This window comes from Engraulis encrasicolus, chromosome 22, assembly GCF_034702125.1.
Source record: "Engraulis encrasicolus isolate BLACKSEA-1 chromosome 22, IST_EnEncr_1.0, whole genome shotgun sequence".
NCBI lineage: Eukaryota > Metazoa > Chordata > Actinopteri > Clupeiformes > Engraulidae > Engraulis > Engraulis encrasicolus.
In genome coordinates this window covers 41,107,725-41,127,236 of record NC_085878.1, presented here as the reverse complement: position 1 = coordinate 41,127,236, position 19,512 = coordinate 41,107,725, and the positions used below count along the sequence as shown (strand labels likewise).

The 19,512-nt window shown below is 46.1% G+C and overlaps 1 protein-coding gene across 1 annotated transcript in view; it reads left to right on the top strand.

The window, feature by feature from the left end:
• LOC134438328 (SH3 and multiple ankyrin repeat domains protein 2-like) overlaps positions 1 to 19,512 on the top strand; it is a 258,811-nt gene that overhangs the window by 82,666 nt on the left and 156,633 nt on the right. Inside the window, exon 10 of the mRNA XM_063187875.1 lies at positions 15,861 to 16,230. Within this exon, the coding sequence (XP_063043945.1) occupies positions 15,861 to 16,230 (370 nt within the window). The remainder of the gene's footprint in view (positions 1 to 15,860; positions 16,231 to 19,512) is intronic.

Below are 19,512 nucleotides of genomic sequence, written 5' to 3'. Positions count from 1 at the left end.
TTTTTATTTAATTTAACATTCATTTGCTCCCGAAATATCCATGGAAGTAATTGAAACTTAAAAAAATTGCCGGATTGATTCTGGAACTTGCCGGATCTGGATCTGGATCGTCCATGCCCCGGATCGATTCGGATCGCCGAATCGATCATTGTTGACACCACTAATAGTATGTGAGAGTGAGGGTACATGTACAGCTGATGGGGGGTGGGTATACAGTAGTATGTGAGAGTGAGGGTATATTTACGGCTGATGGGGGGTGGGTATACAGTAGTATGTGAGAGTGAGGGTACATGTACAGCTGATGGGGGGTGGGTATAGTACAGTATGTGAGAGTGAGGGTACGTGTACATCTGATGGGGGGTGGGTATAGTATGTGAGAGTGAGGGTAAGTGTACTGTACAGCTGATGGGGGGGTATAGTATAGTATGTGAGAGTGAGGGTAAGTGTACTGTACAGCTGATGGGGGGGTATAGTATAGTATGTGAGAGTGAGGGTACATTTACAGTACAGTACTGTATCTGATGGGGGGTGGATGTAGTATTTATGAGTGAGGGTACGTGTACAGCTGATGGGGGGTGGGTATACAGTAGTATGTGAGAGTGAGGGTACATGTACAGTACAGTACTGTATCTGATGGGGGGGTGGATATAGTATTTATGAGTGAGGGTATATTTACAGCTGATAGGGGGTGGGTATAGTATGTGAGACTAGTGAGGGTACATTTACAGTACAGTACTGTATCTGATGGGGGGGTGGATATAGTATTTATGAGTGAGGGTATATTTACAGCTGATAGGGGGTGGGTATAGTATGTGAGACTAGTGAGGGTACATTTACAGTACAGTACTGTATCTGATGGGGGGTGGGTATAGTACAGTATGTGAGAGTGAGGGTACGTGTACAGCTGATGGGGGGTGGGTATAGTATTTATTAGTGAGGGTACGTTTACAGTACAGTACTGTATCTGATGGGGGGTGGATGTAGTATTTATGAGTGAGGGTACGTGTACAGCTGATGGGGGGTGGGTATAGTATTTATGAGTGAGGGTACATTTACAGTACAGTACTGTATCTGATGGGGGGTGGATGTAGTATTTATGAGTGAGGGTACGTGTACAGTTGATGGGGGGTGGGTATACAGTAGTATGTGAGAGTGAGGGTACATGTACAGTACAGTACTGAAGCAGCACTATGCCCGCTAGAATAATAAAAGTATAAATAGACGGCACTGAAATAGCACACATGCAAGAGTGCGCCGTGCTGCGCCGCGTTGCGCTGTGTGTCTTCTTCACACTTGGTGGGCGCGGAATTCATTCATCTGTCGCTCTATCTTCAATATCTGTGCTGATGCATAGTGTATGGAAAGGAGAAGAAGTGGGAACAGAGAAATCTCTCTCTCTGTCTGTCTCTCTCTCTCTTTTCTCTCTCTCACACACACACACACACACACACACACACACACACACACACACACACACACACACACACACACACATACACACACACACACACACGCACACACACACACACACACACATGTTAATGCCGTCTCTCTAACCTCTCACTCAGTCTTCTCTCCCTGCTATTTAACCTTCTTCACAAATGATGTGACAGCTTTGTGTGTAGTGTATTCTAGCCTCATTCTCCTCAAGTGTTGATCCACACTAGCTAAATTGCACACACAGCAAAGGCAATGGACACTAAGCTCGGAGTGGATCAAAGACCTCACAGATGTGCTCTCGAGATCAATCAAAGCCAGTAGCAGCTGAATGTGATTCCTCGCAGCTACTACACACCAAGCAATCTTGTCGAGGATATTTGTTTTTATGCCTTCCGCGGCCATACACATAAATATGTGTTCATGTTTCACCACAACTAGGCTTCATGATGTTGTTGTTATATAATGCAGTGCTCTAATTCAAAATGAACTTCTTTCATCACCAGTCAAAATGTCTAGTATTACAGTGGCTTGTAAGTTGGTATTTTCTACGTTAAACTTCGACTTTTTTCGCACACCTCAGCTGGCAGGTGCGTCGGAGATGGCACCATGGGTCACTCAGCAACAACTTCAAGAAACTCCCGCACATTGACCATTTCGCTGTTCTTTCTTTAAAAAAACGACGTTTCGGTACTAGACCTTCATCAGGCAATCTCAGCGCGGGAGTTTCTTTAAGTTGGTATTTTCTACCAGCCAAATTGAAATTTCACCAGCATTTGGCCGATTGGCCCGTGTTCATTTAGAGGCCTGGTTGCATGCACACTGAAAGTAAACACATACAGTATGCATAGACAGGGCCACTGATAGCTTTGGCTGGGCCCAGGACAAAGTCATCTGAGAGGACCCCCCCACCATCCAATACATTTAATATAATGGGGACCCAATTGTGCCCCCCATCTCCCATCTCCCTTGGCCCGGGACAACTGACCTCTTTGTCCCCCTTGTCAGCTTCCCTGTGCATATGATGAGGCTACACGTACAGTATGTAGATCTATTGTAGCCTGCATACGATGCATACTGTATACAATGTACTGTGTGCACATAGAGTTCACATAGGCTACACACACACACACACACACACACACACACACACACACACACACACACACACACACACACACACACACACACACACACACACACACACAGTGCTGCATTGTTAGTGAGTCAGTGCAGCCCTCGTAATGAAGCTGTCGCCCCATCAGTGCTATTGCTCCTGTGTAGTCCTCCACTGCACTCGCTCTTCCTCTAGTCTCTACATCAGCCACCGAGGAAGGAGGAGGAACCCCAATGGCACAAAAGCCTTCTTAATGAGAGGTAAACTACACTACTCCCCCCAGGCCTCTCCAGGCATTCTTTCGATCCGTCGTTCAATTACCTTATTTCCTTTTCTTTACGTGAACCCTATACCGCCGCAGTGGGCTGCGTATGTGACCTGCGTATGTTTCTTCTCACGTAGTACAGGCTATAAACCGTAGGCTGCCTGTTTTTAACCGCTGCTCTACTTCTTTGTGAATGCAATCGTCGAGTCGAGAGTGCATTTGCATATTTCTATGCTCTGCTTGTTTTTTTCTTTCTTTCTTTCTTTTTTTTTCTTTCAATATCCCTCTAATTGGGCCAGGCTTTGAGGGAAGAACGGTGTCATCGGCTGATAATTAAGTGTGTAAAGAAGGTCTCCATACTCTCCATCCAGTAAGAAGACTCTGTACGCCACACAAGTTCCATGATGTGTAGGCCTAGTATATTCAGTTGAATGACGTACGTGGTGCAATTTAATTACATTTGTCGTGGATACACAATCACACCTTAACTACTTTCATTAATTAACCATTGCCATTGCCCACAAGCCATAAACAAGACCATGGGGGTTGCCACAGAAACACGTCACGGCATCTGAGTGCTCTGAAGGAGAGAGAGAGAGCCGAGCATTCTTGGGCAGAGAGAGCTGAGGGTTGTGAGAGAGAAAGAGAGAGAGAGAGAGAGAGAGAAAGCCGAGCATTCTAAAAGGCAGAGAGAGCTGAGGGTTATATGGGAGATAGAGAGAGAGAGAGCGAGAGAGAAAGAGAGAGAGAGAGAGAGAGACGATCATTCTAAGGCAGAGAGAGCTGATGGTTGTTAGGGAGAGAGAGGGGGGGGTGTTCTGAAGAAGAGAGAGCTGACTGAGCCTGATGGTGAGAGAGCTGAGAGAGTGTTGAAGGTTCTCAGCTCGTGTGGACACACACACACACACACACTCACACACACACACACACACACACACACACACACACACACACACACACACACACACACACACAGAGAGAGAGAGAGAGAGAGAGAGGGGCATCAGTTGTGTTTTCACCCAGTGTGCCAGGGAGTCAGGTCCTTGGCTGGCTATTGCACAGCTGTCATGCTACCAGAGACCATTACCACACACAGCGTCTGCTCATGTTTAGTGATTGTGACAGTCCCATATGCCACAGTTTTTCCTCACTGTAAGGCAAGTAGGCTACGCCACTTATGAGGGAGAGGCATCAAATTGAATTGTAATGTCCCAACTGAAGAAATACCTACACAGATTTCAGTGTTTCCAGTGTGACCTCCAATGTATTTGTTAAATCCAGCCAACCACCTGGTTCCCCGATTTGTCCCCTAATTAGGAATTGTATCGATGTCACATAGGATCTTGTCCTGGGAAATACTTCGTCGCCAGAGTTGCTTAGCAACACTAAGGATTTATTTCCATACAGATGTTTATACCGCGGATTTATGGAATGGCAGCGGATGCGCACGTGCCACGCTATTTTGGAATGATTGAGCGTCATTGCTTACGCGTTTAATTAAACGAATCCAAATGATGACGATTGGGACGAAAAAAGAGTCAAAGTGAAGGGTGAAACCCAGTTTACAGCTGTGCCTAGAAGACTCCCTGATCCCAAAGCCCTGTCTTCTGAGCGCGAGTGTCAGCGATAGTGTGAGAGGGAGGGAGGGGAGAGCGACACACACAAGGAGAGAGAGGGGGGTTGGGAGAGAGAGAGAGTATGAGAGAGAGAGAGGAGGCGAAAATCCCGTGCCTGACTTCAGTGCTGAAGACGAAATCATGCTCGCGGTATCTGTCTCCACGTCGTCGGTGACCGCGCGCTCGCACTGGCAGTCAAACGTCCTCTCTCCTCCTCCGCCGTCCTGGACAGGGCACATCTTTCGCTACCGGATGCATAGGACTCAAACTTTTGTAGCATCGCACTCCACTTCTCCACACACTGTGAATTATTTTTTTCCGGAACGAAGGAGGAATTATGGAATGTTCTAATAATCGGTGAAAAGGAATTATTTTGTAAACCATGAAGTCGTTTCTTAACGCCTTAAAGAAAGAAGGTAAGAGAGGTGGTAGGGTGGTATGTAAATGAATAGGTGCATGCATTTGCGCTAGCGTTTTTTTTTAAAACCCATCGAAAGAAAAGTTAAATATTGATGTAAGACAATCACTCGTTGTAGCCTATAACTTTGCATTTGGAAACAATGCTTCATGCCATCGATTGGTTTTAATGGAGTATAGAAAAAGAAACATTTAAAAGAAAAGAAAATAATAAATGACGAACAAGCAAACTGCTTTTTCTTTTTCAAGTAGGCCTTGTCTATAGGCTATCAATTGTCTTTCGTGAGTAGAGTTGTTTGGCCAAGAAGATTCCTTCTGCAGTGGTATTTAGTTAACAGTTGTGCAGTAATCTCTTCTAAGCCCTTGGCATTTACGTTAAGAAAGCATTGGCATTAAAGATCATAGCCTTTGAGAAGCGGGGAGCATAGACCAGGCTACAATATTAACTTTCGAAGCCCAGTCAAGTCAGTGTAGCCTATAGGCTTTCAATGACGCAATGGAATTAACATCAGGCTCCTTTAGTAGTAACCAATTATTGTCGAAGTCTGTCACCACATTTTTGTGGGACTCGCTAGGTTCATTTTAAATGCATGTTGCTCATAGAGCTAAGTCTAGAAACAAACCTACAGCTTAGTCTTTAGCCTGGCTTCCTTGATTTGGCTTAATTGTCGATGGATATGTGATCAATTAATATCCATTCATGCTTTACAGAAAATTATGGTGTGTGTATATCCCTCTAATAGGCCTATAGTCACTGTGAAATATGTGTAGGAAAATGCAAAGATGTGTGTCTTTGATGTTTTGGCCTTGTCTTTCATGTGAGTCCTCTGAGCATTTCCCAGTTGCCACTGCTGTAGGTGTAGTAGTGGGCATAACCAGGTTGATCTTTAAAGGGACACTGTGTGAGATTTTTAGCTGTTTATTTGCAGAATTCATGCGTCCCATTCATTAATGTTACCTTTTTCATGAATACTTACCACCACCATAAAATTCTAAGTATTTGTCATACATGACTGTATTTTTCATACATGAAAAGGGGGATCGTCTCCATGGTCCGTCCTTTTGAATTTCCAAAAATAGCCATGTAATTGAAAAGCCTTGTGTTGTTTAAGGGGGGCGCTGAGACACAGCGTGTTAGCTAAGCCCCTCACATTTGGGCTTACATTGCCCACGGTGACCCCCGGTTCGAGTCAGGCCGGAGTTATTTCCCGGCCCTGCCCCATCTCTCTCTCCCGATCGTTTCCTGTCTACTCTCACACTGTCCTGTAATAATAAAGGCCAAAAAAAAAGCCTTGTGCCACATCTCAGCTCAGTGTGTGAGGCGGCTATTGTACACCACTGGTGTCCTGTCCTGTAGGCTAGTGGTTCTTAACCTGGGGTGCGGGCAACCCCTGAGCGTGCATCAAAGATTTCAGGGGGTGCACAGAATTTTTGTTTGTGTTGATGTTGTGACCAAAATTCTGTTAATTAGGCCAAATCAAAACCAAATTAAAACCTGTTTTGGTCCCTATGTCAAGTCATTGAAGTATTGATTAATGTCTGAAATTAGTCACTTAAATCTTTTTTTAGTCTATATACCAGTGCTTGACACTAACTTTTTCGCTTACCAGCCATTTTGGCTAGTGGTTTTCCTGACTCACTAGCCATTGGGCCTTTTCACTAGCCATAATTTTCTTTACTTCCACATCATAATTATGACTTTTTAATGGATGGGCTGTAGTCATCATATAATCAGCTAATATAATTATATATAGGCATATAATAATATAATAAATATAATATAATATATAATATAATAATATAATATAATATAATATAATATTATATGATATAATATAATATAATATAGGGCAATTAGAATCGTTAGGCCTATTAACTGGTCCATGCATGCATGCTATGCAAAGAACAGATTTACTGATTTGGGGAATGGCATAGCCTAGTATATTTAGGCTACCATGCAGAAACACCAAGCACAGTGTTGTGGAAGGGCACAAATGTAAGCTACACGAGAGCAAAATATTTTCGTCTTTAATCTGGAGGATCTTTTCTTATAGTCCTAATCCAAATTCATGGCCAAATATAGATTCATGCCTAGTTTGCCAAGTTCGCCTGTCCTCGGACATGGATGTGGAATAACACCTCTTCTGGAATATTTGCTTGTAAAAGTTTCCACTAGAAAGCACACACAAATGCGGTAACTACAGAAGGGGCTACGACTTCCTTTCAGTCCGTTTAATAGGCCTAGTGAGTTGTTTAAAATACAAACGGGCAAGGCGACGGGCACCTGCGAAGGGATATGCTGCAATGGGATGCTTTTGTGCAGTCTGGAAGGCTACTACTGCGCGTTTCTTAAGAACGGTTTGACAGTCGGGAACAACAGCACAAGAAACATGGAGGAATATTAAGGTATGAAGACACAGGCAAATCAGAAAATAATTTCAACCAAACATTATTAATGCCGCATGTGTCCTTGTCTTATCACTGCGCTAATCAGTCTTGAGACTTTCACAAGAGTAAGACAGACTGACATGTTTTCCTCTCGCTTTGGTCATTTTAATGACCACTACTACTAAGTATTGTAGTAATGACAGATCGCAAAACAGGTCAGTTGAGATGAACTTTGCTACTTTATTTTCACGTGAAGGTTTCCAGTGGCATTTCCAAGCGCACGCTGATGTCCCGGTAGCTCGCTGTCACTTCTCTTCGCAAGACTAGCTCTAGGCCTATCAGATTCCTGGCTTGCGTGAGACACAGGTGACACGTGACACAGGTGCTTCATGGGTATTGTAGGCTCGCGAAATCGCATTGTATTGCTTTTGTAGCAAAGACGGTCCGAAGAAAAAAACTACAAAATGCGGTGCCTCATCATTCAGAATAGTAACGGACCCGCCAGAATGGCTAGTGAACCTTCGGTATCTACTAGCCAACGCCGACTTTCACCCGCATTTGGCTACCTGGCGTGTGTTAGTGTTAAGCCCTGCTGTATACATGTGTAGGATTTTGGGTTGGGGGTGCGCGGCTTGTCTTGGTCACAGATTAGGGGTTGCTTCAAAAAGAAAAGGTTAAGAACCACTGCTGTAGGCTATGGCTGGCTCACTATTGCATGATAGGCTACCTGTAAGGTATTGCTCTTCCTTTGGGCCGGACTTTAGTAGCAACACACACACACACACACACACACACACACACACACACACACACACACACACACACACACACACACACACACACATTTCTCTTTTTCTTTCTGTTCTCTTCTCTTCTCTTCTGTTATCTTCTCTTCTCTTCTCTTCTCTTCTCTTCTCTTCTCTTCTCTTCTCTTCTCTTCTGTTATCTTCTCTTCTCTTTCTCTTGTCTCGTCTTGTGCGCTTTCACTCTTTCTTTCTTTGCACTTCACTCAGTTCTGTGCTGGAAGTTCAGATTTCAGGGAGGATGGCAGCAATTCACAATGAAATTACAAAGGGCTGCGAGACTAACACACTGCTGCTCAGATATTCAGTATTGTTCTCCCGTCTATGGGAAGTGCAATACACTTGCAGGGTTGCCAGATGAGGCTGATGATTTCCAGCCCAAAAAATTCTCAAAACCCGCCTAGAAGCCCAAAATCCCGCCCAATTGTATTGATTTCTATGGCAAAAATTGGGCGGGTTTTTCTGCTAAATGCCATTTTTACCCGCACACAGCCATCCTAAGCAGCCCAATTGGGCGGGAAACAGCCCAATCTGGCAACACTGTACACTTGATTGCTTCAAAGAAAAATTATAGACCCATTGTCACACTATCAACAAGCGCACCTGTTCTTTGATGGCACACGTGTTGTGTGTTGTGTTTAGCTCGCTTGCTTTGGTGTAAGTTAACTCTCTACTGAGCCCTGCACTGTACCATACTACATGCATCTACTCATTCATAACAAGGATGAAGTTGTGGCCAGCTGGTCTACTGTGATGAGAGCATTTCCCACAGACTTGCCGCTAGTACAGGTGGTGGGGATTAGCCTGTATCAAAGACACGTGACTACTATCATTGGAAAAGCTGTGTTGTGCAGTGCCAGATGAAATATGATAATGAAAAAAGTATTAGTTGAAGCAAGTTTAGAAATTTCATTCAGAACAGAACATCTTTATATATCCTTGGGACATCAGACTTGTACCCCAAAGGTTGCCGGTTCGACTCCCGACCCACCAGGTTGGTGGCGGGAGTAATTAACCATTGCATTACATTACATTGCATTTGGCAGACGCTTTATAACCAAAGCGACTCTCAAAAGAGGACATAATCAAGCCAACATCACAAGCAAATACACAGTAAATTCTGCAGTGCTCAGTTAACACTTAGAGAGTTCATTTGAGTCCATTTGGACTTAAATGAACTCTGTAAGTGTTGAATTAACACCACAACATTTACTGTGTACAAAGTGCACAGGAGATATACAGAACAACAAGAGCAGTTGCAAAGAGGGGTTCGTTTTTATATATATATATATATATATATATATATATATATAAAGAGTAAATAAAGAGTACACACACACACAAACACACACACACAAACTAAACTAAACTAAACATCATATCAGGAGTCTGCCCTGGGGCAAGGCCAGCTCAAGCATTAGTCTAGTAGATTCTCTCGAAAGAGAATTGCTTTCCCCTATCCTCCTCCATGACTGAGGTACCCTGAGCACGGTACCGTCCCACCGCACTGCTCCCTTGGGGCGCCATTGGGGGCTGCCCCCTTGCACGGGTGAGGCATGAATGCAATTTTGTTGTGTGCAGTGTTCACTTGTGTGCTGTGGAGTGCTGTGTCACAATGGGAGTTGGAGTTTCCCAGTTGGGCTTTCACTTTCAGGGTAGCAGGTTAGAAGGAGGTGTAGGGGAGAGGAAAGGGTGGGATTCGAGGGAGGTGTAGGGGAGAGGAGAGGGTTGGGATTCGAGCAAGACAAAACGGGTTGAGAAACAGCATACTATGCTACAGCAGTGTTTCTCAACCTTTTGTTAGGCGAGGCACCCTTTCAGTTCATGAAAAATTTCAAGGCACCCCGAACCAACAAGCCATAACATGGCATCACATCCGATACCCCACAAAAGCTTAGAAAAGTAACACATTTGAGACGTCACACGACCTACGTTCAAAGTTGCAGCTGACTGGGGGCGACCTATATTTACTTTATTGTGCAAAAATGGCAGATAACAGATTCCACTGACTAGCATTAACTTATCAATTTAGACAAAAATGTATTATATTACATAATTAATTCATCAGCCACGTTTCCGTGGCACCCCTGAGGGGGGCCCGCGGCACCCCTGTTGAGAAACATTGCGCTACAGTACAGGCTACTTCTGCTGTGTGTGCTGTGTGTGTGCAGTGTGTTCCTCCTCTTGATCCTGAACTCTGACGTACCGTTACTGAAAATGAATAGATCACAATAAAATGACCAGTTTCTTTGAATGTACTATTTGTCAGGAGAAAGGTCAAACCTTATCATTTAACTCAAGGAGAGTATCACTTAAAGAGAAAGATTCCCAGTGTTCCATTGTTCCAAGCAGGACGGTACCATGCTCAGGGTACCTCTGTCATGGAGGAGGATAGGGGAGAGCACTGGATAATTACATATCCCCCCCAGGAGTCAGGAGTTGAATCAGGAACCGGCAACCTTTGGGCTACAAGTCTGACACCCTAACCACTTACTCATTACTGCCCAGGAGTTAAAGTAGGAAGAGTTGGGGGCAGCCGTGGCCTAGTGGTTAGAGAGTTGGTCTTTCAATCAGGGAGTTGCAGGTTTGAATCCCCCCTGACCTCTCCCTACATCTCCATGGCTGAAGTGCCTTTGAGAAAGGCATCTAACCCCACATTGGTTACATCCAGGGACTGTAACCAATACCCTCACAAATACCAACTGTAAGTCGCTTTGAATAAATGAAAGCGTCAGCTAAGTGAAAGGTAATGTAATGTAAAGGTAATGTAAAAGAGTTAAAGCAGTGTTTCTCAACCTTTTTTTAGGCGAGGCACCCTTTCAATTCATGAAAAATGTCAAGGCACTCCAAACCAACAAGCTGTAACATGGCATCGCATCCGATACCACAAAAGCTTAGAAAAGTAACACATTTGGAGACATCACACGACCTACGTTCGAAGTTGCAGCTGACTGGGGCGACATATATTTACTTTGTTATGCATAAATGGCAGATGAAAGATTCCACTGACTAGCATTAACTTATCAATTTAGACGAATATGTATTATATTACATAATTTATTTATCAGCCACGTTTCCGTGGCACCCCTGTTGAGAAACACTGAGTTAAGGTACCAATATCTGGTGGACTGTGATGTTTAAGATGTGCACTTCACTCCACTCCTCTCCTGGTATTGGTCCTCCTCTGATATGCTGTGTGTGTTACAGTAACATGCTGTAATAATAACCACATGCTCCCTTGTTGCCCTGCCCCTGACTGATATACAGTAGACCTATTACTTCAGACAGAGTGAACTGCGTGATCTCTCTCTCTCTCTCTCTCTCTCTCTCTCTCTCTCTCTCTCTCTCTCTCTCTCTCTCTCTCTCTCTCTCTCTCTCTTTCTCACACACTCTCTCTCTCTCTCTCTCTCTCTCTCTCTCTCTCTCTCTCTCTCTCTCTCTCTCTCTCTCTCTCTCTCTATCTCTCACACACTCTCTCTTTCTCTCTCTCACACACACACACACAAACACACACACACACACACGCACACACACACACACACACACACACACACACACACACACACACACACACACACACACACACACACACACACACACACACACACACACACACACACACACACACACACACACACACACACACACACACACACACACACACACACACACACACACACACACGAACGATAGGCCTTACACCCAGGGGTGTAGTGGGCGCGGTACGCGGGGGTACGCAGTCCACCCACTCCTCCTGAAGTGAGATTTAAAAAAAAATCTTCTGCCCATGTTTGAATACAAACAGGAATGATCACATAGCAGTATTGCAGGTGATTGATCAAACAGATGAAAAAGGAGAAGCAATGACGGTAGATTAAGGACAGTTGGTGGGGGTTGACATGATGAGTTGCCTAATTATTTGATGACGTTAAAAATCGTGTACCCCCAGTTTAAAAATCCCCACTACACCACTGCTTACACCTCTCAGAGACCGTGCAGTGTGGCATCACACAGAGTTAATTCAGAGGGCTTTCCGTGGGGAAATAAGTGTGGTGGTGGGCTGCGCTGTGGTTTGATTTCTTGCTGGATTGCATAATCAACCTTCGGGAAGGCTTTATTAGGGCTCCAGTGATGTCCATTAGGGTCCAATCACAGCAGCATGGCCGGATTAATGCACAGGCTAGATATGGCTGCAGCCTAGGGCCCCCACAGGTTAGATATGGCTGCAGCCTAGGGCCCCCCACAGGCTAGATATGCCTGCAGCCTAGGGGCCCCCACAGGCTAGATATGCCTGTAGCCTAGGAGCACACAGGCTAGATATGGCTGCAGCCTAGGGCACCCACAGGCTAGATATTGATGCAGCCTAGGGCCCCCCACCTGCCATGGGGCCCCTACAGGTTAGATATGACTGCAGCCTAGGGCCCCCCACCTGCCATGGGGCCCCCACAGGCTAGATATAGCTGCAGCCTGCAGCCTAGGGGCCTCCACAGGCTACATATGTCTGCAGCCTAGGGTCCCCCACCTGCCATGGGGGTCACTGATTGGCCAAAAGTGAAAAATTGCAGAATTGTGACAAGATGCAGCTTTGAACAATTCATCTGTCATGTTGGGGGGGGGCTCACAGCAACCTGTAGCCTAGGGGCCCCAGGCCATCTTAATCCGGCCCTGATCACAGGAGCGAGGCCCAGAGAGCTCTGGAGGACCGGGGCTGAAATAATGACTGCAATCATAATAGCGATCATACTGTATAAAACAAGGCAACGTTGTCTTAAAGCCTTCGAGACTCTGGCACGTGCGTCATCATCACACAATCATTTGTAATGAAACAGGAACAGGAGTCCTTGACCTTGTTGTGTTAAATATGTCCTGTTTCAGTCTTTTCTTGTTGTTTTTTCCTTTTTAAATTTAATCTCTTGTCTGCCTCTGCATGTGCTGTCTAGCTTTTCGTAACTGTGCGATGATGGCCTACTGGGTATGACTTGACGGCTCACTTCCTGATGACTGGTGATTGGTTATTTCTGTGTGAGTCATCGCTGAAATGAACAATCCACATTATATTCCCCCACTGGATATTTGATTTGTGTTGTTGGACAACTTCATTAGAATCATCCACCCTCCATGTTAATCTTGAATAAGGGACATCATATGAGCTACTACTGGCAAGTCTTCTGTGCGATTAGGGTCAAAGCGTTTAGACAGATTACACCACACTTAGCTGACGCTTGTATCCAAAGCGACTTACACTTATTTAGGTTCAGGCTATTGGTTTTAGGCCCTGGAGCAATGTGGGGTTAGGTTAGGTGCCTTGCTCAAGGGCACTTCAGCCATGGATGGAGGTGCTGGTGAGGGTGGGATTTGAACCTGCAACCCTATGATCTAAAGGCCAACGCTCTAACCACTGAGAAGAGCAGGACTGCACGATTCGGGTCCCATAGAGCTATATTTCTTTTAGGTAAAGCAAGAATATAACACAGTGTATTACCACAAAATGAAGTTGGGGTTATTGGAGGGTGAATGATTCTAATGAAGTTGTCCAACAACGCAAATCAAAAATCCAGTGGGGGGATATAATGTGGCTTGTTCATTTCAATGATGACATACAGAAATAACCAATCACCAGTCATCAGGAAGTGATGTTCCAGGCGCGTAGGTAGCGCTTGGTGTACACACACGGTATAATGCTCCCTAAAGGCCACAGGTGTACAGTAGGTTTCGGTCCAGTCCTGTCGGACCCACCAAAAGCTCATTCAAGTTTTCCGTCCTCTCTGACCTTTATGCTCTGACATTTTCATGATGATGGCCATCACTTAATATTTCCCATTCCTCACACACACAGTGCCAGGAGTATATCACTTAATATTTCCCTCTCTCACACACACAGTGCCAGGAGCAAAATTGAAGGTATTTCTGAAGTGCCAACGTTGTCATTTCATTCAGCCCTTTAAAATTCACCTGAAGTGACAGACAGCCACCTCCTTATTCTCCACATAATGTGCGTGTGTGTGCGTGTGTGTGTGCGTGTGTGTGTGCATGTGTGTGCGTGTGTGTGCGTGTGCGTGCATGTGTGTATGTGTGTGTGTGTGTGTGTGTGTGTGTGTGTGTGTGTGTGTGTGTGTGTGTGTGTGTGTGTGCTATTCCCTATCACAGAGATCCAGAATAGCTTACCCCCGCCAAGGACGGACGGCTGGCTGTCTCCCCTCTCTCTCTCTCTCTCTCTCTCTCTCTCTCTCTCTCTCTCTCTCTCTCTCTCTCTCTCTCTCTCTCTCTCTCTCTCTCTCTCCCACGCTCCCACCCTTTTAACCATTTTCTCATGTCGTCTCACAGAGCCACGGCCACACACACTGGCAGACAACCGCGTGTCCTTTCTTTGACTTACCGCCAAATAACAAAAAAAAACCTCATTCCTGAGCCGACAAGAGAGAGAGAGAGAGAGAGAGAGAGAGAGAGAGAGAGAGAGAGAGACACACACAGACACACACACACACACACTGGCACGTGCTATAAATAGCATTCCCATCTGCTGTGGTGGGACAGGGGTGCGGAGGTGGTGAGAAATTGGTGTTGCGAGCGAGCATGGTGGGTGGTGACCGGGGGGGTATTGGGTAGGGGGGAGCGGAGCCGGTGAATGGGTGGGCAACTGAATCATTGCCCCTCGTGCCGCCCTAATTGAGTGTGAACGCCACCACTGGAAGCGTCCGTCCACAAAAAAGGTCATCCACACACATCCACATCCACATCCGTATGTATGGCTCTGTTCTCCCCCTGTAGGAGCGGGAAAGGATCTGCACACTGCTTGCAAAAGATTTAATTTATTTGGAGCAATGTTTCGATCATACATAGATCTATGATCGAAACGTTGCTCCAAATAAATTAAGTCTTTTGCAAGCAGTGTGCAGATCCTTTCCCGCTCCTACATGTGACAGTTTTCTGATTTGGCACCTGCTGATGCTTTTCTGCTGGATGTGCGTGCTTTCCACTACACTTTGTTCTCCCCCTGCTGTTGGCAGCCGGGTGTAGTGGAGCTGGGATTGTTTTCTGTCATGTCCAGCACTAGTATCTCGTGCACTGTACTGTACTGTCAGCCTGATCACCATCGACTTTCAAATCTCTTGGAGACTTGGTCTGACCAGTTAACATTTCCCAATTGCCGTGGTTGACCCATAGGCTTTCTACTGATTGACAGGTTTCAGACAAAGTGTTCCTGATTTTTCGGGAAACAATATTTCTATTGCTCTTGGCCTGACTAGAAGCAACGCAGAAGGTGTTGCATCACTAGGAGGGTGTGGCCTGGCTACTGTACTGTATTAATGGTGTGACAAAACTGACCTCTATTTCTCTGTTTCTGTCTGTGTGACACCCCCCCCCACCCCCGCCCTCCACACTCTCATTCTCTCTTCCCTCTTTCTGTCTGTGCTCCACAACCTCCCTGTTATGTCATCTCATCTCCATCTTCCTCTTTGACACTCTCCTTCATATCTCTCTCTCTCTCCCCCTCTCTCTCTCTCTCTCTCTCTCTCCATCTTCCTCTTTGACCCTCTCCTTTATCTCTCTCTCACTCTCTCTTTCTCTATCTCTCTCTCTCTCTCTCTCTCTCTCTCTCTCTCTCTCTCTCCATCTTCCTCTTTAACTCTCTACAATTCCTGGTGTCGTCCCACCTCTGTTCTCCTGCCCCAACCTGTCGTCCTCATCTCCCCTCTCTCGTTGCCCCCTCCACCAACCCCTCTTGTCTGTTTCTCTACTTGCCTTTCCATCCTTCTCTTGCCCCCTCTATCCTTCTCTCTCACCCCCCCCCCCCCCCCCCCCGTTGCCTCCTTTAGTGCCTTTTCGCGAGGCGCCTGCGTACACCAAGCGGCGTCGGGCGCCCCCCCGCTCTGAGAGCACGCTGTCGGCCCCGCGCGTGCTGCTCCGCTCCAACAGTGACAACAACCTCAACAGCAGCAGCGCCCTGGTGGCCGCGCCGGACGGCTACGCCCACCCGCACCCCCACCACCACCACCCCCCCCAGCACCAACACTCGCAGCCCCAACGCAGCCTCTCGCCTCAGCTGCTGCAGCAGATGCAGAGGAATCCCAATGGCACCGTGAGCACCATGGGCCGAGGAGGAGGAGGAGGAGGAGGAGGAGGAGGAGGAGGAGGGAGGTCTGCTCCTCGGAGTCGCTCCCCCTCGCTCAGCCGACTACAGCAGCGGTGAGCAGACACGATATTTACACTGTTTTAATACTGCTTTAACACTACGGATATTATGTTTACACTGTGATTACCCTGTTTTAACACTACAGGCATCATGTTTACACTGTGATTACACTGTTTTAACACTACAGTAAGTGTAAATCTTGCAGTATACAGTACATCTTATTATCCACGGTTACAAGGGCAGCGTCATTACTATTTGGGTAGCGGTCGCTGGTGAAAAATCATTCAGAAGGGCAGTGGGCAGCCTATAGCGGCGTACACCAGGGTTGCCAGATGAGACTAATGATTTCCAGCCCAAAAAATGCTCAAAACCCACCTAGAAGCACAAAATCCAGCCCAATTCTATTGATTTCTATAGCAAAAAATTGGGCGGGTTTTTCTGCTAAATGTCCTTTTTTCCCACACACGGCCATCCTAAGCAGCCCAATTGGGCGGGAAACAGCCCAACACTGGCAACACTGGCGTACACACACATTGCTATCTTCTCGCTTGCTCGCCTACTCGCCACTCTTTCATGGAACGTTCACTGAAAGTTCCCGCGGCTTTAACTGCCAATGAACAGGCGAGAAGTACCGAGCTCTGCATTCCAATTGGTTACTCGCTTACTCGCTTGCTCAAAGTTAAATTATTTTCAACTCGGGATCCGCCTACATCGCATCGCTTGTACAGTACTCGCCTACTTGCCTGCTCGTCTCGCTGGAACACGTTGACATTCTACTGAGTTAATTCGCTGAGAGAGTAACTAGCAACGACGTGTGTGTACGGCCCTTAAAGCCTGGTTTAGACTTGTTCTGCAACTACCTCACTCTATTTCTTAGCCGTGGGAAGGAAACTTGATTTTGTACTGGACTTTGATTAACTATTACTATACGGTATGGTAGCAGACGAGAAGACAAGCAAAGAGCAGAAGATTTTTCATAAAGTAGCCAATTCTGTAGTTTTAAAGGCAAAATCCAAAACATAGCTTGTGAAATAATAATAATAATAATAATAATAATAATAATAATAATAATAATAATAATACATCAAATTTGTATAGCGCTTTTCTAAATACCCAAAGACGCTTTACAGAACATGTAACATAAAACAAAAACATGAACAGACATTCAAAGACATACAGAGACTAAAACACAACACAATGGCAATGGAAAATTTTTTTTTTTGTCCATAAATCATGGCGGTGTGCAGCGTTCACGTTAGTGGAGAAATATGGAAGCCCGGGGGTGGGGGCGGCGATGAAAAGGCCATAGCGGGATACGAAAATCCAGAGCCTCCAGTCGTGGGGGGCGAGCTTCTTGCTGCCAAGACAATTATCTTAGGTAAACAAGACAAAGTAGAGGTTACTGTGTAGTTAAATTGGAGTTATGGTCATTTTGTCTTTACATGGTTGAAACACATGTACAGGTATAGGACAGGGATATAGCACTTCAATTTCTCCTAAAGCATCTATAATGTCTAATGTTCCTTCTAAGAGCGTGTTAATATAGGAAGGGTCTTGACGCACACATACACACATGCACACATACACTATACATGTGAGCGTGCACACACACACATGCACACACACACACACGCACAAACACACATGCAAACACACACACATAATTGCGGGAATCAATGCCTTGCTCCCCTCTGCATTTGACCTTTCAGTGTTGAGATTGCCTCTCCCTCCCCAGACCATGTCTGTCTCCCATTTCCCATTTGCCAGAGAACACACACACACACACACACACACACACACACACACACACACACACACACACACACACACACACACACACACACACACACACACACACGTACACAGGAGCACCGTCTCGATACGCACACTCGTCCTGGTTAGGGACATGCTAGCCAGGCCGTACCCTCCTAGTGACGCAACACATTCAGCGTTCCTTCTAGTCAGGCCAAGAGCAATACAAATATTGTTTCTGAGTTTCCGAAAAATCTGGAACTCCTCCCACTTTGTCATGAAGCATACAACAACCATTAGCAAACCAAGGGAGGCGGGTCAACCAGGCCGTTTGGTAAATGTTAATTGTTATGCTCTTGGTTAGATCAAGTCTGGAAGAGATGTAAAAGTCGATGATAATCAGGCTAGGGACTTAAGTTGCCAATACAGCAAGCAAGCTGACCTGGGAAATGGATGATTGATGTTGATACTGCTGACGGACGGTATCAGTCCGAAACGGTTAGAATACATGAAACAGATCATGCCTTGCACACAGGAGCGCGGTGTAAGCACGGCGCATGTCCGGCCCCGCAAGCGATGCTCCTTGAAAGTAGAACTCGAGTCTATTTTCCGGCGCCGACATCTGCGTCCAATGAGCGGCTTCCATTGAAAATGAATGGCTGCTGCCCGCGGATAGAACTTGGACGCTGACTGTGCGGTGTGAAGGCAGCCCGCGAAACTCTCGTACTCGTGATGCTCCCGAACACGTTAAGCGAACGCGAGTATCTCGGTGTGTATGCACCGTGAGCAGGGCTGGACTATCCAACAGGGCCAGTGGCACAGGGCCACGTGGGCACCAACCATTTACAGCCAGTCAGGGGACACCACATGGCAAAAACTTGACAAATGTGGCACCTTTGGGGGCGTTGTGGCGCAGCCCGCTAAGCCCCCACATTTGGGCTTGCATGCCCACGGGGACCCCGGTTTGAGTCCGTCCGGGGTCATTTCCCGATCCCACCCCCTCTCTCTGTCCCACTCGCTTATACAGTATATATAAAAAAATAAAAATAAAGGGGGCACCTTGAAGGTGTGGTGCCCAGGCGCACCACAGTGTCTTGATACAGTCCTGCTGCTGAGACCACTGTGTAGGTTGTACAGTAGATAGATTATTTTCTTTTCTCGGCAGAAGAACACAAGAAAGATAAAAATGGATTGAACATTTCTTAAAGTCGGTTTGTGTGTGTGTGTGTGTGTGTGTGTGTGTGTGTGTGTGTGTGTGTGTGTGTGTGTGTGTGTGTGTGTGTGTGTGTGTGTGTGTGTGTGTGTGGGCGTGTTCGCCAACAGCGTAGGTGGAATGCCGGAAATACCAGGTCTGTAATCCGCATGGCATTCATTGGAGGAAAATGAAGATGTCTGGAGCAGTACACACACACACACACACACACACACACACACACACACACACACGTACACACGTACACACTCACACACGAGCACTGTCTCTATCTCGATACGCACACTCGTCCTGGTTAGGCTAGCCAGGCCGTGCCCTCCTAGTGACGCAACACATTCAGCTTTGCTTCTAGTCAGGCCAAGAGCAATAC